Raw genomic sequence first — 16,089 nt, forward strand, 5'->3', positions numbered from 1 at the left:
GGAAGTGGCTACTCAGCGCCCTCTCCAGCTTCCCCCGGAGAGAGGCGCTCTAGAGTTTGAGGTGCGGGGCCGCCACGAGGTGTCCGGATCCTGCTTCCGAACGCGTCTGCAAGTCGAAATGTCGCACCCTTCACCCCAAGCTAAGCCCTCCAACCCCAGTAACCCCCGAGTCTTCTTTGACGTGGACATCGGAGGGGAGCGAGGTGAGGAGAGTGTCTGACGCTCGCAGAAAGGACCCGAGGTGCCCGGGATTCGGGGACTCCAGGAGGGGTGGGAAGTGCGCGGTTCCGGCCGGGGGCTGCTCGCTATCGTGGAGGGGGATGGGGATGGCTGCCTAGTCTGGCGCGCTGGAACGAGCCCGGGCATCCAGGGCTAGGTCGAGCCTTCGCCCTTGTCCCAATGCCATCGGTCATGCAGAAGTTTCTAGAAATGTCTGGTTCTGGAATTGTGGTGGCCTTTAGGTTTGTCTCTCCTGGTTCCACTTCCCTGCCACCTTTGCGCCACTAAGTTAGCATGAAAATACGATTGTTTTATGTTTGCAGTGGGCCAGTTAAGAAGGCTCCTGGGATATGCTGCTGCTAGCCTACAGGCACGCCATATGTTTTGGCGCACAAAATACATATATCAGCACCTGCCATGTTATTTATAAGTTAAAGCGACTTGTTTGCTTATTGCGTTTTCCTTGTTATTGATTCTTAACTTGGAGGTCCAGTCAGGCAAACATATTCTCTGTTTTGGCACTGGGAAAATGAGCTCAACTTATCAAAGTGGTTGCCTAGGTTACATAGCAGCTCAGAAGTTCCTACGCCCTGGTGAGTTAGGGAGCACGTTGCTTTGTAATTGAATCAGTTTTGTTCTGGAACATGTTGGAATTAGTGGCCAGGCAGTGTGTTTGAATGCACGTACAGTACACACACATTTTCTCGTCCATTCAGTTGGTTTTGTAACTAGTGGTAGGTTTATTTTCACCTGTCTTAGGAGCTTTCTAGAGGAGAAACATTCTCAGCTTTTGCTTTGGAGGCTGCACTAGGAAACTTCCTAGAGCACAAAGGCTACAAATCTACGCAAAACTTGGCCAACCTGACCACTTTAAAGGATATTTAATTTTCTCTTGTTGGTTACTTTGTGATTGGAGATTCTGAGTACCTCTTGAAGAAATTACTCAGGGTTTAAAACCTTTTGTACTTCCTGATGTCCCTCCTATGGTGCTAATCTTCTGGCTTTTGTACCGCATTTCCCAGAAAATAAGACCTACCCATAAAATAAGCCCTAGCAGGATTTCTAAACATTTGTGCAATAGAAGCCCTACCCTGAAAATAAGACCTAGTGATGGGGGTGGCTACGCAGCGTATCTGCACAACCCATGCATTTAGTTGCGGAGTGGTAAAGAAGATGAGCAGCCCTCCTCATCTGCCCCATCGTGACAGCTACTATCCCAGAGGTGACTGGCAAGGTGCTGGCAGCCCTACCAACAAAGTTGACTCCCCCTGTCAGTTCCCGGCCATCCTGTGCGTGCTGCAAACTGAGGCTTTGAGAGGAAAATAACACATCCCCTGAAAATAAGCCCTAGGGTATCTTCTTGAGGAAAAATAAATATAAGACCCTGTCTTATTTTAGGGGAAACATGGTAATTGGTTATGATACTTTGATGTTTCAAATCTATTTAGATACATGGCAGTAAACTTTAGGTAGATTAAATCTGAATATTAGAAAAATGACAATAAGGTCCACTAATCCCACTACTGAGTATATATATCCAAAGAAAATTAAGTTGGTATGTGGAAGAGAGATCTGCACCCCCATGATCATTGCAGCATTACTTGTGATAGCCAAGGTAATAGAATCAAGATAAACATCCATCAGCAGATGAATGGATAAAGAAAATGTGTTATTTATACACAATGGAATATTAGCCTTAAAAAAGAATGAAATCTTGTCATTTTTGGCAACATGGATAGATATGGAGTACATCATGTTAATAGAAATAAGCCAGGCCTGGAAAGACAAATACTGCATTATTTCATTTATGTGTGGATTCTACAAAAGTTGACCTTGAAGTAGAGAGAGTATATGGGTACCAGGAGCTGGGGAACTGTTGGTCAAAGGATTCATACATTTCAGTTAGAAAGGAGGAATAAATTCAAGATTCATGTACACCATGGTGACTATAGTTAATAACAACATACTATGTCCTTGAAGTTGCAAAAAAAAAAGACAATAAAAGGGGATTTGGTAATTCGTGAGCCATCTTTTGCCATAATTATACAACTGTCTTTTATCATTTGCCTGTTTGGTTGGTTGTTTTCCCTACTGACAAGATTTCGTTTTCTTTTAGCTGGTCGGATTGTCTTAGAATTGTTTGCAGATATTGTACCCAAAACTGCAGAAAATTTTCGTGCACTGTGTACAGGAGAAAAAGGGATTGGACCTACAACTGGGAAACCTCTCCATTTCAAAGGATGCCCTTTCCATCGAAGTATGTGTGAATTTTCTGAATCTGATTATTCATCATATAGATAAATAAGCCCTGTTCCTTAGGAGTTAGGGAAGAAAACACTAAGTAGGGAGCGAAGGTTAAAAAGTACTATTAGTTTCCAAGAGATCCCTTTGACATCTGGTGTAGTAGCTTAGTTTCATACAGGCTAGGCTATGAGAGAGAATTACTTACAGGGAGGTAAGAAATTGACTACCCTAGCTTTGCCAGTCCTCTAACTCCTTCACTCTGAGATTTGATTGAAAAAGGAAGGGTGTGGCCATGATTGATAAGCTGATCTTAGTTTGCTTGGTAACAAAAAAGCTGTTCCTACTTCTTGGGCATGGTTGTTTAAGAAAGCTGAGGATTTAAAGATTCAATGTCTTGGACACATTGGTGATATGTGATTAAAATATGCTGTTTTATACTGCTTATCACACTTGTAATCATACCTTTGTTTAGTACTTGATGGTTCCTCCAAATAGACTGTAGTCTCTATGAGTTCAGGAACTCTATGTTCTTACTGTTTTGTCTTAAGAATCTAGTATAGTTGTTGAATAGGTACTCAATAAATATTTATTTAATAAGTAGACTAATAAGTTAAACTATAATCATATGAGTAGTTGCTTTTTTAAAAAAACATGATTTATTAAAAAATTAACATTGATTTTTAAATATTTAAACTATTGATTTACTTTCATGTTTAATAAAATAGCAGAAGATGCTAATAAAGTGTATGCAGAAAATATATAACATAGCCAGCCTGGGACTGCTATCCTTAGAAAGGTCTGTCTTCAAGGGTAGCGCTTGGCTGGAGTCTTGGCACCTGAACTATTTCCTAAATCATAGGGGTGATTTACTATGCCTAGACTGTTTGTACAAACACATGATTTATGCTGAACATTTGCTTCTTTTGGGAGTCTGGAATTTTGGTACATGCTAGGAAGAGAGTGCCTGCCTACCTGACAGAGACTGCCCAATAAATACCTTGGGTGCTGAGTCTCTTATTGCCTCTTCTGGGCAGAAACATTGTACATGTGTTGCTGCATTTTCATTGCTGGGGGAAGTGTGTGTTCTATGACCCTTTGTGGGAGGGAGAGAGCATAAAGAGGCCTGCACATGGATTCCTCCAGACTCTGCCTATGTGTTGTCTTCTTTTCATCCAGCTGTGTATCCTTGCTACTGTGATACAACCAAGTGCTATATCTCATGAGCCCTAGGGATCTCAGAAAGTGGGAGAAGTCTTGGTAAACCTTGACACAAAGTGGTAATATTTGCTGAAGTATTTCTGTTGTGGTATAACAAATCTATAGGGAATAATTGAGTAACTTGTATGTTCCTAGCCATGCACATGGTTACAAGGATGAAAAATAGGACTGTTGGCGTACTTAAGAGGAATTCATTGATTGCTGGAAGAGACAGATCATTATGATGTATAAGAGTCAAGATACAAGGCCAGGCGCTGTGGCTCACGCCTGTAATCCTAGCTCTTGGGAGGCCGAGGCGGGCGGATTGCTCAAGGTCAGGAGTTCGAAACCAGCCTGAGCAAGAGCGAGACCCCGTCTCTACTATAAATAGAAAGAAATTAATTGGCCAACTGATATATATATATAAAAATTAGCCGGGCATGGTGGCGCATGCCTGTAGTCCCAGCTACCTGGGAGGCTGAGGCAGAAGGATCACTCGAGCCCAGGAGTTTGAGGTTGCTGTGAGCGAGGCTGACGCCACGGCACTCACTCTAGCCTGGGCAACAAAGCGAGACTCTGTCTCAAAAAAAAAAAAAAAAAAAGAGTCAAGATACAACTTTGGGATATTCGTGACAATTTTATAGGGGAGGTACCATTTGAACTAATCTTTTGAATGTTAGTGGGAGATCAGGCAGTAAAAGTAGGTTGGACTCAGATTGTGAAAAGCCTTTAGAGTGTGTAGTTTTGTGGGGATGAGTGGAGAAAGACAGGAGAGTGACTTGACTAGAGTCATGTTTTAGGAAGTTGTCTTAATTATTACATACTCATCAGTTAATATTGCTGAAGTCATCCATGTTTCAGTCACTAATAGCCATTTTCCTTGTTTGTAGTTATTAAGAAATTTATGATTCAAGGTGGAGACTTCTCAAATCAGAATGGAACAGGTGGAGAAAGTATTTATGGTGAAAAATTTGAAGATGAAAATTTCCATTATAAGGTGAAGTAGAAAAAAATGCATGTTATTGCTGATAAAAAGATTATTTTATGTCTGAAATATGTGTTGGATTAAGACAACAACAAAAAAGTCTCATCTGTGCTTAGGTTCTCCTTTTCTTGTAAAAGGAATTATATTGGTAAATATGGGTCTTTAGTATGGCAAGTTTTCACCCAGTAATGAATATCAGAGTTATTTCAGTGTGATCCAGGTTGTTTTTTTTTTTTTACTTAAGCTGATGAGTTTTTAAGTGTGGCTACCAACATATGGCAAAATTGTTTCCAGGAAAAATATTCTCATTATCAGAAGGTGTGTCTTTATTTGAATTTGAAGAGCTGACAAAACTATCACTAATATCTGAGGTATTAGGGGATTTGCAACTAGTGAATATTGTTAATGTCCAAGCTCCTAATGGAGATTAGTGATGCCTGTGCCTTCTTTATTGTTCCAAGATGTAATTGGGGTATATTGCATCATCAAGTTATGAGGATGAACATGTAAGTACAAAAGTAAAGTGCTATCTTTGGAAGTGAGGACTACGATCAAGGTAATAGGATAATTTGAAAAGAAAATGACATCAGTCTTTTAAACAGTATTTATTGACTGCAATTATATGCTCAATACTGTCACTGGCATTGAAGGGTTTATAAAAATGAAAAGTGTTGATGACAAGGAATTTATAATCCTACTAAGAGATAAGATTAAAACACATGGGACAACTGAGTAATATCACAGAATGCAAATAAGTGCTAAATTGATTGAATATCCTTGCTTATATAACATTGGTAGTACATAACTTTCTGTGTATACTATAGGAGAAACTTTCTGTGAATTATGTGGTCCAAATTATTAGGGAAGACATTGAGGAGGAATGGGTACTTCGGCTGTGCAAACTGGGACTTTCAGGGTGGTTAAAATTTGGTTAGGCAGGAACTGAAGTGTAGATGCAGGATTGAAGAAGGGGTGTGGCTGAGGAAAGACAAAGGCAATGGGAGGCTTAGGAAACAAAATTAATATCTTAGTTAATATTGTGGTAACCAAAGGAAGCTACCAGAAGGTTGAAACTAAGATTACATGACAATCACATTGATAAAAAGAAAGTGTAGGGGTATCTAAAGAAAGGACACAGTTCTTCCACAAACTCGGTGGCTTTGAGAGGTGAATTTGATTTAGATTGAAGGGGTAAAAGACATTTAGGTAGAATGAGTTGAGATATGACATATACCATGAGTGTTATAATGCATGCATCAACAAAGAATACATTAGAAAGCCTAAGACATAAAGTGAAAAGTTGAAGAAATTGGGTTTTACAGAAGAAGAAGAAGAAGATGATGATGCCAAGGTAGAATTTTGGTTTCAAGATGTATGCAGCATTTTGAGCACTCTCTGAAGAGGTGATTCACCTGAGATGAAAGCCGTGAGATTTGGATTCTTTTGATATTAGGAAAATACCTAACAATGTCTTGTCTATACTCAGCATCCCAAGGCCAAGTGCGGTGGCTCATGCCTATAATCCTGGCACTTTTTTGAGGTGTCTGAGCCTGGAGGATCGCTTGAGGCCAGGAGTTTGAGGTTGCAGTGAGCTACGACGACAACACTGTACTCTAGTCTGGGCAACAGAGTAAGACCCTGTCTCAAAAAATAAGTAAATAAATTCAATATTGGATTACTGTTCCCAGTTTATTGATATGTAAAGGAAGACTTATAATGTTGGGCCACATTTATGAATGTGGGAAGACTGTTCAGATCTTCTCAGAAAAAAGAGCATCCATCATAAAAAGGGCAAAATATATTACTAGATTTTCTTAATGCTGCATCTTATAGACAACTTATAAGCATCTTCCCGAGATGGCCAATTTAGAAACAGCTACCCCCTCCACTATTTCTATTATCTTATTTGGTTTCACGAGCTTTTCTTAAAAGTTTAAAAAATGATTAAGTACCCCATGTTTTGTGAATTAAAGGCTACATTTTTTTTTTAAGAGACAGGGTCTTGATCTGTTGCTCAGGCTGGAGTGTGGTGGCAGGATCATAATTCAGTGCATCCTTAAACTTCCTGAGCTCAGCAGTCCTCCTGCCTCAGCCTCCTAAGTAGCTGGACTATGTGCACATGCCACCACACCTGGCTAATTTTATTTTTTGTAGAGATGGAAGTCTTACAACAGCCCAGGTTGGTCTTGAACTCTTAGGCTCAAGCAATCCTCTCACCTCAGCCTTCCAAAGTGCTGGGATTACAGGTGTGAGCTGTTATGTCTGGCCAAATGTTGTGATTTATACAAAGTAAAATGTAATTAAAAAATCTTAAAAGTGAAAAAAGCAAAGTTTGATCTAGATAGGTCTGTGCATACCAGTTTTATGTGAATGGGTCAGTAAAAGAACAGTTCAAACTAATACCTCTAACCTTGATTTTTTTTTTAATGATTTTATTTCTACAGCATGATCGAGAGGGTTTATTGAGCATGGCAAATGCAGGCCGAAATACAAATGGTTCTCAGTTCTTTATCACAACAGTTCCAACTCCTCATTTGGATGGGAAACATGTGGTGTTTGGCCAAGTAATTAAAGGAATAGGTGTGGCAAGGATACTGGAAAATGTAGAAGTGAAAGGTGAAAAACCTGCCAAAGTAAGTAAAAAGTTACAGTGAAATACACTTATTGTCTTAGTTGCTATCTTAAAGTAATTTAAATAAAAGGATTGGGCGATTATGGGCTAGAAAAATTGGAAAAATATTGGAGTAGCTTTTGATATGGGAGCTTAGATCTGCCACTTTTTAACTGTTTTCTACAATGGGAAAGATAACTAGGGTAGTTTTAAAAAAGGCAATTTTTATTATTATTTCAACTTCCATGTTGGTGGTCTTTGCTAGATTACTTAAGTCTTCCTAGACTTGCAAAATTTTTTGAGTCAGTATATATACTAGTACATAGAAGAAAAAGGACAGTAAACCTAAAATCTTACCTGGATTGTGCCATTAATAGAGGTTTGGCCTTGATATTGTTACTTTTCTGGACTTGTTTCTTCATTCTTCAGTAATCTAAATTGCTTAAGGACTAAGACTAGATTATCTCTTAAGATCCTTGTGTTTTAAATGTCTGAGTCAAAATGACTGTAATACTATCTAATGTAAGTGACAGGGTTGTGAGCGGGAATTGGAAACTCAGTTACCTGTAGGAGGTAGGCTGTCACTCAGTGTATGAAGAGAATAGTAGTAAACTGAAAGCTCATGCTACACCAGAGATAATTACACAAAGAATGATAAAATTGCCAATTTAGTGTTTACTGAGCTCCTGAATAGCAATAAAATACTTATGTAAATAGTGATACATTAGTTGGAATGTCTATAAAGAGCATTATTATAATTTTAACAGATAGCCTCCTAACATAAATCTGAATTGGACAGTATTGCACATGAGTTCCAGCCATACAGCTTTTAAAACCGAGATAATTTTTAAGCTGTCCCTAACATGGTAGTGCACTTCAACAATTTAGGGTTATTTTTACAGTTGTGCGTTATTGCAGAATGTGGAGAATTGAAGGAAGGGGATGATTGGGGACTAGTCCCAAAAGATGGTTCTGGCGACAGTCATCCAGATTTCCCTGAGGATGCGGATATTGATTTAAAAGATGTGAGTACTTTCAGATTAGTCAAACTTTAATTACTTTAATAAATAAAAATACTTAGTACTAAAAGTTTGAGGTTTTGTGTCAGTCTGTCATGATAGACCTAGCCTTAAACCACCATTACTTACTAAAATCCAACATTTGTATTTTTTATACAGGTAGATAAAATTTTATTAATAACAGAAGACTTAAAAAATATTGGAAATAATTGTTTCAAGTCCCAGAACTGGGAGATGGCCATTAAAAAATATACAAAAGTTTTAAGGTAATAAAAATATTTTTAATAAGTTACTTTTAAGAACTTAATAAATTTTATTATAAGCTGAAATTCAGAATTGCTCATTACTTAGGGAATAACTAGGTGTGTTGAAATAGTTGCATTTTTTTTGTTGCCCCTAGCTTATTTTGAAAAATTTCAAAATACAGAAAAGTTGAAAGAATGGTACATAATTTCTCATATACCTTTACCTACATTCACCAATTTTTGACTTTTGCTATTTTTGTTTTTGCAGAAAAATTTTGAAAGGAGGTTGCAAATACCATGATACTTTACCCCTAAATATTTCAGCACATATCTCCTAAGAAACAAGGACATTCTACATAACTGCAATACCATTAAAATACCCCCAAAATAATATTGATACATAATAATCTAATGTTATCTATGTACAGGTTTCCCCGTTTCAATTTTTTTGTTTTTGTCTTTTTTTTTTTTTTTTTTTTTTTTGAGACAGAGTCTCATTCTGTTGCCCAGGCTAGAGTGAGTGCCATGGCGTCAGCCTAGCTCACAGCAACCTCAAACTCCTGGGCTCGAGTGATCCTTCTGCCTCAGCCTCCCAGGTAGCTGGGACTACAGGCATGCGCCACCATGCCTGGCTAATTTTTTATATATATATCAGTTGGCCAATTAATTTCTTTCTATTTATAGTAGAGACGGGGTCTCGCTCTTGCTCAGGCTGGTTTCGAACTCCTGACCTTGAGCAATCCGCCCGCCTTGGCCTCCCAAGAGCTAGGATTACAGGCGTGAGCCACAGCGCCCGGCCTTTCAATTTTTTTGTTTTTAATCCAGTGTCCAAATTAAGATCCTGCTTTGTATAATATTTGAATGTAATGTCTCTTAGTTACTTCTAATTGTTAATGGTCCCTACCTCCCCTAGATTTTTATTCATTTGTATTTTTTGTGGAATCCAAGTCAATTGTGTTATAGACTACCATCCATATGTGTTTGATTGTTTCCTTAAGATTAGTTTCAGAAATATTTTGGCCAGAGGACTTAGGCAGGTCATACTGTTCTATTATATATCCTGAAGGCACATGTCAATTTGGCCTGTTTTGAGTTTGGGCATTTGGCTAGAGTGGTGTCAGCCAGAAGTATATGTTATAAAAGTACCTTTTCCCCCTTTATAAATAATAAGTAGTCTGTGAGGTGGTACTGTGAGATTGAGTGTGTTAGTGTCCAGATCTTAATAAACTTTCATGCAATGGCTTACCATTGAAGAGATGGGGGATCATTGAAGATCCTTGCCTGAATTATTACACTGATGGTTGCAGAACTGTGATTTCTTATTTTATCATTCTATATTTATTAGCTGGCATTCTTCTCTTTGCAAGAGCCACCCTCCCCCCATTTTTTAGTGTCATTATAGACCCAGGGATATTTTTCAATTCAATTTGTTAATATACTATTACCATCATTCTTGATATCCAAAGGGTTCCAAATTTATTCAGTGGCAGTCCCCCCTTTCTTACTAGTTTGTGAACACTTGCTTGCTTTCTTACACAAGGTATTCTATGCTCATCTTACACTTACCTTGTTTTCACATCTGGTATCAGCATTTTCTCTAAGGAACTCTGATTTCTTTCAGAGAAAGGAAATGACTACGAGCCAGGTGTGCTGTTTCTGGGTCCTTTTCAATGGACAATTTAAATTTAAAATCAACACTAAAGGATTCTTCTTAAGCTTTCCCCATTTAATTCCCTTCACCCATTATGGGAATACTGGTTCCAAACATAATGACATTGGAAAATACATAATGGGAACCTGAGTTTCAAAAACAGAAAAGTATTACTGGTGCATAATTAGATTTGGGAATTGTTCTTAAATTGGTCTCTTTAAATACTTTGGGAAAAAGTTGAAGCAAATAAAAAAAAAAACTAAAGAAAAATAAAGGGATTATGATCATTAAGAGTATTAATATTAGCATTTGATGAGATTTTTATATCAGAAATGACAGTTGGAGAAGAGTAAGTCTTGTCTATATGGCATTACATACTGCTTTTATTAATGGTTCTCCAGATATGTGGATGGTTCAAAGGCTGTTACTGAGAAAGGAGATATATCTAAGCTGCAACCCATAGCTTTAAGCTGTGTACTGAATATTGGTGCTTGTAAACTGAAGTTGTCAAATTGGCAGGGAGCAATTGACAGTTGTTTGGAGGTAAGTCTGTTTGATCTTGAACTTTTTGAAGGAATTGGATTATGACATATCAACTTGCATAAAAGCAATTTTTATATACTTTAATATATCTTATTATATAGGACCTAATGAAGCTTGATAAAACATAATGTAAAGACATCTTGTCTCTAAATATTTTGGACTTTTAGTTTTTTCAGTTTATTCATATTGCTTTTAACACTGTATCAGGTAATATCTATGAAGATACTTGCCTTTTCTCCCCCAAATCATATATATCAGCTCATTTATTCATTTAAGACCACCTATTGTATGCTAGGCATTGGAAGACAAAACCAGGAATGATTAAGAATGTGGGTTGTAGAGTCAAAGATAGTTTTTTGTTTTTTTTTTTTTAGGTCTCTGCCACTCTCTAGCTTTGTGGTTTGGGTCAATTCCTAATTTTACAGTCTTAATTTCTTTATCTGTAAAATAGAAATAAATAATACCTATACCTCATGGAGTGGTTATAAAAGATTATGTAAAATAATGTAAGACAGTAAAATGTGAGGCACATTTTAAGCACCTAATAGAGACTAGTTATTTTAATTAAAAGACAGGTCTATGCTGTCAAGAAGCTTAATAGATTTGGGATGGCAGGGGGTCAATTTTACTTTAGGGTCATTAGGACTTACATAGGGAGAATGGGTCCTATTGGAACAAGCAGAAAGGTGTTCTGTATTTATGAGGGCCATCCAAGCATGCTAACATACCTGGTGGAAAGGTGGCATTACTTTCCTCAAATAGAGCAGTTGTGACTCTTTTCCCTATTTTATAGTGTGTTTGAAAAATTTTCCAAACTAAACATTTTATGTATTTTGCATGTTAAGCTATGTACCTAGATCAGCTATGCTCAGAGCAAGTAGAACTAACATGAGATCCTAATGTGGTAGGATAGGTGGAATAAGCCATAAGAATATATTTAGAAGGGAGCATATAACAGCAAAAAACTTGCCAAAAGAAAAGATTGGTCTTCACTCTGGATCTTTTTGACTTTTGTGAGGCAGATAATATATCCACTTCAGTAAAAACCAGAGTATGGGCCTTTAAAAGATGTTACATTAACAAAATTATTATTTTTAAAATGTTTGTTTCAGGGGACAGACCTGAAACATAGTCTTTTAAAAGTAATTAAAAGTTGTTCATATTCCTAACAAAACCCCTAGATTTCAAGTAAAAGAGTATATGTAAACTTGTATTACTTCTATTCAAAATGGTTTTCTCATATAAATGTATTAGGGTACAATCAGGAGATAGAAAGCATAGTGCTGAGAGGAGCACTGGAAGAGAAACATCTTTCTCCTTGATGTATGTTTAGTGCCCTCTACTGACAAAACATAGTGGCTGCTGGCAGAACAGAGCTATTTACAGGTTCCAGCCCCATTTTCACAGAGCAGTGAAGGGTAGATTTGGAGTTGACAGGCAATAAATTGAGATTTGGCATGTACATTTAATACTTAAATATAATATTAACTTTATAATTTTTTTGTAGGCCCTTGAAATAGACCCATCAAATACCAAAGCTCTGTACCGCAGAGCTCAAGGATGGCAAGGATTAAAAGAATATGATCAAGCATTGGTAAATTCTGTTCTAAATGTTTAATTTTTTAAAATAGACAACCACCTTATAAATCACACACCCAATTTTTCTTATGTTTTTTCCCATTGAAGGCTGATCTTAAGAAAGCTCAGGAGATAGCACCAGAAGATAAAGGTAAGTTGGCAGTTTTTATAGTGAAAGTTCATTTTGTTGTCTAAAAATTTATTGTGAACCATTGTTTCCTTTGCAGATATCAAGGATATTAACAGGTATTCTGTAATATCTGCTGAACAAATAAATATCTCCCTGGCATTGATCATATAGCAATGAACAAGACAGTCAAGGTCCCTGCCCTCAAAGAGCTTACATTCTTGGCACTCTCAAGATATACTGGTTTTTCACATATCTGAATACTGTTTGTATTTATCATATCATTTGAGATCCAATTCCTATTACGGTAATTCTAATTGAAAGCTCAGCACTAGGCCCTTTTGTTAAGACACAGGGGTCTGGTCTGTTCACCATTCTGTGGTGAAGCATATCTTACTCTTGCTCTAAAACTATTTTGTCCTTCCTCAGTAAACTTCATTTCATGGCTTGGGGAAAAAAAAGTTCAGCACTAAAAGATACCTTACTGGTAAAATGAAACAAGGGAGGCCATTACTTTCCTCTCTAATGAAGAAGGCAGAGCGTTATATAATTGAGTTCTTTCAGTTAACAGTCTTCTAAAATTGTACTTTATGATTTTTGTGTTCATATTATTCTTAGAACAGACTTTTCTGTTACTGGGGCTCAGTTACTTTATGGAGGAGAAAAGTTTTATCAAGGGGGAGTTAACTATCATTAAAAGTTTGTTGGTTATCTTATTTTTTGGATGTTTTGAGAAATAACTCGTATCGCATATTTTTCAGCTATCCAGGCAGAGTTGCTGAAAGTCAAACAGAAGATAAAGGCACAGAAAGATAAAGAGAAGGCAGTATATGCAAAAATGTTTGCTTAATAAGGATTCAGTTTTGCCTAAATACTATGTGTTGATTGTATAAAGGCAATAAGGAAATGTAAGGGTTTTTGTCTATTATATATGATCCCTAATGTGTTTCCTTTGACACCTCAGTTCCCCATTGTTTACAATTTAGAAGTACTGATGGGGGTTTGCTGTTAATTAAAGTGTTTCAATACATTGAAGTTGGTTTTTTAAAAAAATGGTTATGTGCATTATTTACAAAGAATAATGGTATTTAGTCTGTTTTTAAACTCCTAAAGATACATGTTGAATAAATAGATGAAAACTTAAGTTTATGTATGTGTATTGTTTCCCTCAATTCTTTGATGCATCTATGGTTAGTTTGTGCTGGTGTTTTATACTTGCATATAATATATATATACTTGTTCAGGGGTGGGCAGACCTTTTCTGCAAAGGGCCAGATAGTACAAATTTTTAGGCTTTGTGGACCATGTAGTCTGTCACAACTACTCAAGTCTGCAGTTGTAACTCAAATTTAGCCATAGATAATGTGTAAACAATGGGTATGGCTGTGTTTCAATAAAACTTTATTAGTAATACATGGTGAGCTGAATACTGACCTCTGGTCTAGAGTATATGTTCATATTTACACTTAAGACTTAAATTTGGCAAGTATATAATAAAGTCCAACAGTGCATTTTGCTGTTGGTACTGAATTTCTGAAGAACTGAAGAGATAAGTAGATGCTACATCATTGTTAAAGTTTTATTTAAGAGAATATTCATAATTTTTATGGGACAATTTTAGAAACAGTATAAAACTTTTACTTCTAATTATTTTGTGAACATTCTGATCAATAATATGCTGTAAGATATTTTCATACTTGTTAACCTCTAAACATTTTAATGTTTACCTTGCCATACTTTTTAAGGCACTGGCTATCAAACATGCCTGCAAATGAAATTAGTTTCAGTTTACATTCCATTGTAAGCAGGTCCTCCTCCACCTTCGGGTACCACCCAGTTAATATTCTGACTTGGATCTTTAATATCACACGTTTTACAGTGCACACAGTTTTGAGCATTTATCTGTAACCGAAATCCATCACCTTGTTCCAAAGGTACAAATTCATAAACTCCTGTAAAGTAAAAATAAATAACATTGAAGTCCATATCTTTTTTTTTTTTTTTTTTTTGAGACAGAGTCTCACTTTGTTGCCCAGGCTAGAGTGAGTGCCGTGGCGTCAGCCTGGCTCACAGCAACCTCAATCTCCTGGGCTCAGCGATCCTACTGCCTCAGCCTCCCAAGTAGCTGGGACTACAGGCATGCGCCACCATGCCCGGCTAATTTTTTGTATATATATTTTTAGTTGGTCAATTAATTTATTTCTATTTTTGGTAGAGACGGGGTCTCGCTCAGGCTGGTTTCGAACTCCTGACCTTGAGCAATCCGCCCGCCTCAGCCTCCCAAAGTGCTAGGATTACAGGCGTGAGCCACCACGCCCGGCATGAAGTCCATATCTTAAAATTTTTAAATTCAAAAGTAGAAATTAAAGTCCTAGAAACAGTGGCTACAGAAACCTTGAAGGTTATTTTCTGAATGTTTACCCGTAGAGAATATTACAAAGATCTTGGCATGTACTGTTGCTGTTAGTATAAATTACGTGTCTGTAATAAAAGAAAGTACTAGTATTTGGCTAGTCTCACTAACAAGGATACTAAACATTCAGTCTTTGAGTCTCATATACAGTAATCTCCCTTACCCACAGGGGGCGTGGCATGTTCCAACCCCCAGTGGATGCCTGAAACCTTGGTTAGTATCAACGCTATCAGGTGGAACATGTTTCTATTCATATCTTCCACCCACAAATGTGATGATGCCTTGTCCATCTTAGGTAGGCACTTACCACACACTGTGGCTGTAACTTTTGCAATTTGAGGTATGACAGCAAAACCATCTGAATTTTTTTTCCTCCTTCACTATTTCCCAGATAGAAGATTTGTTCTTAGCAACCACAGTGTAGGATTTTTTTCCCTGTCCTTAAATTGAGAATTTTCACCTTTTTGTTAAAGGAAGTACTTCATGGCTTCTCTATAGTATATCCAAATTGTCAGCATCATTTTTCTTGTGTTTTGGGGCCATTATTAAGTAAAATAAGGGTTACTTGAACATAAGGCACTGTGATACCACTGCAGTTGATTTGACAACTGAGGTGGCTACTAAGTGACTTAATGGGCAGGTAGCATCTATAGCATGGATTCTCCGGACTAAAGGATGATTCAAATCCAGGGTAGGATGGGGCAGGATGGTGCATTATACTACTCAGAATGGCATACAATTTAAAACTTATGAATTGTTTATTTCTGGAATTTTCCACTTAACATTTTCAGACCATGGTTGACTATAAGGAAAGGGGACTACTGTATATATGCTATAGTTGAAAAATCATTAGGCCGGGCGAGGTGGCTCACGCCTGTAATCCTAGCATTCTGGGAGGCTGAGGCAGGCGGATTGCTCGAGGTCAGGAGTTCGAAACCAGCCTGAGCAAGAGCAAGACCCCGTCTCTACTATAAATATAAAGAAATTAATTGGCCAACTAATATATATAGAAAAAATTAGCCGGGCAGGGTGGCACATGCCTGTAGTCCCAGGTACTTGGGAGGCTGAGGCAGTAGGATTGCTTGAGCCCAGGAGTTTGAGGTTGCTGTGAGCTAGGCTGACGCCATGGCACTCACTCTAGCCTGGGCAACAAAGCGAGACTCTGTCTCCAAAAAAAAAAAGAAAAGAAAAATCATTAGATCCAGTCTCCCGCCCCCCCCCGCCCCCCCCCCCCCCCCCCCCGGCGAATTTTAAAAC

The 16,089-nt window shown here is 37.6% G+C and overlaps 2 protein-coding genes across 2 annotated transcripts in view; one reads left to right on the forward strand and one right to left on the reverse strand.

Moving 5' to 3' along the window:
* Positions 1 to 13,846, forward strand: PPID (peptidylprolyl isomerase D). The gene is made up of 10 exons (XM_012783593.2): positions 1 to 203; positions 2,336 to 2,476; positions 4,551 to 4,657; positions 7,090 to 7,278; positions 8,159 to 8,281; positions 8,435 to 8,541; positions 10,573 to 10,714; positions 12,222 to 12,308; positions 12,401 to 12,443; positions 13,181 to 13,846. The coding sequence occupies exons 1-10, from the start codon at positions 119 to 121 to the stop codon at positions 13,267 to 13,269; spliced, it is 1,113 nt and encodes a 370-aa protein (XP_012639047.1). The 5' UTR covers positions 1 to 118; the 3' UTR covers positions 13,270 to 13,846.
* Positions 13,847 to 13,984: 138 nt separating this feature from the next.
* ETFDH (electron transfer flavoprotein dehydrogenase) overlaps positions 13,985 to 16,089 on the reverse strand; it is a 36,713-nt gene continuing 34,608 nt past the window's right edge. Inside the window, exon 13 of the mRNA XM_012783592.2 lies at positions 13,985 to 14,371. Coding sequence (XP_012639046.1) covers positions 14,208 to 14,371 — 164 coding nt within the window. The 3' untranslated portion in view covers positions 13,985 to 14,207. The remainder of the gene's footprint in view (positions 14,372 to 16,089) is intronic.

This window comes from Microcebus murinus, chromosome 15 (genome assembly GCF_040939455.1).
Source record: "Microcebus murinus isolate Inina chromosome 15, M.murinus_Inina_mat1.0, whole genome shotgun sequence".
Lineage (NCBI taxonomy): Eukaryota > Metazoa > Chordata > Mammalia > Primates > Cheirogaleidae > Microcebus > Microcebus murinus.

Excerpts from the sequence above, each read along its gene's own strand:
- PPID (XM_012783593.2), top strand. The coding sequence starts at position 119 with ATGTCGCACCCTTCACCCCAAGCTAAGCCCTCCAACCCCAGTAACCCC. Across the intron at positions 204-2,335 it reads GGACATCGGAGGGGAGCGAG|CTGGTCGGATTGTCTTAGAA; the intron begins GTGAGGAGAGTG and ends GTTTTCTTTTAG. Across the intron at positions 8,542-10,572 it reads AAATATACAAAAGTTTTAAG|ATATGTGGATGGTTCAAAGG; the intron begins GTAATAAAAATA and ends ATGGTTCTCCAG.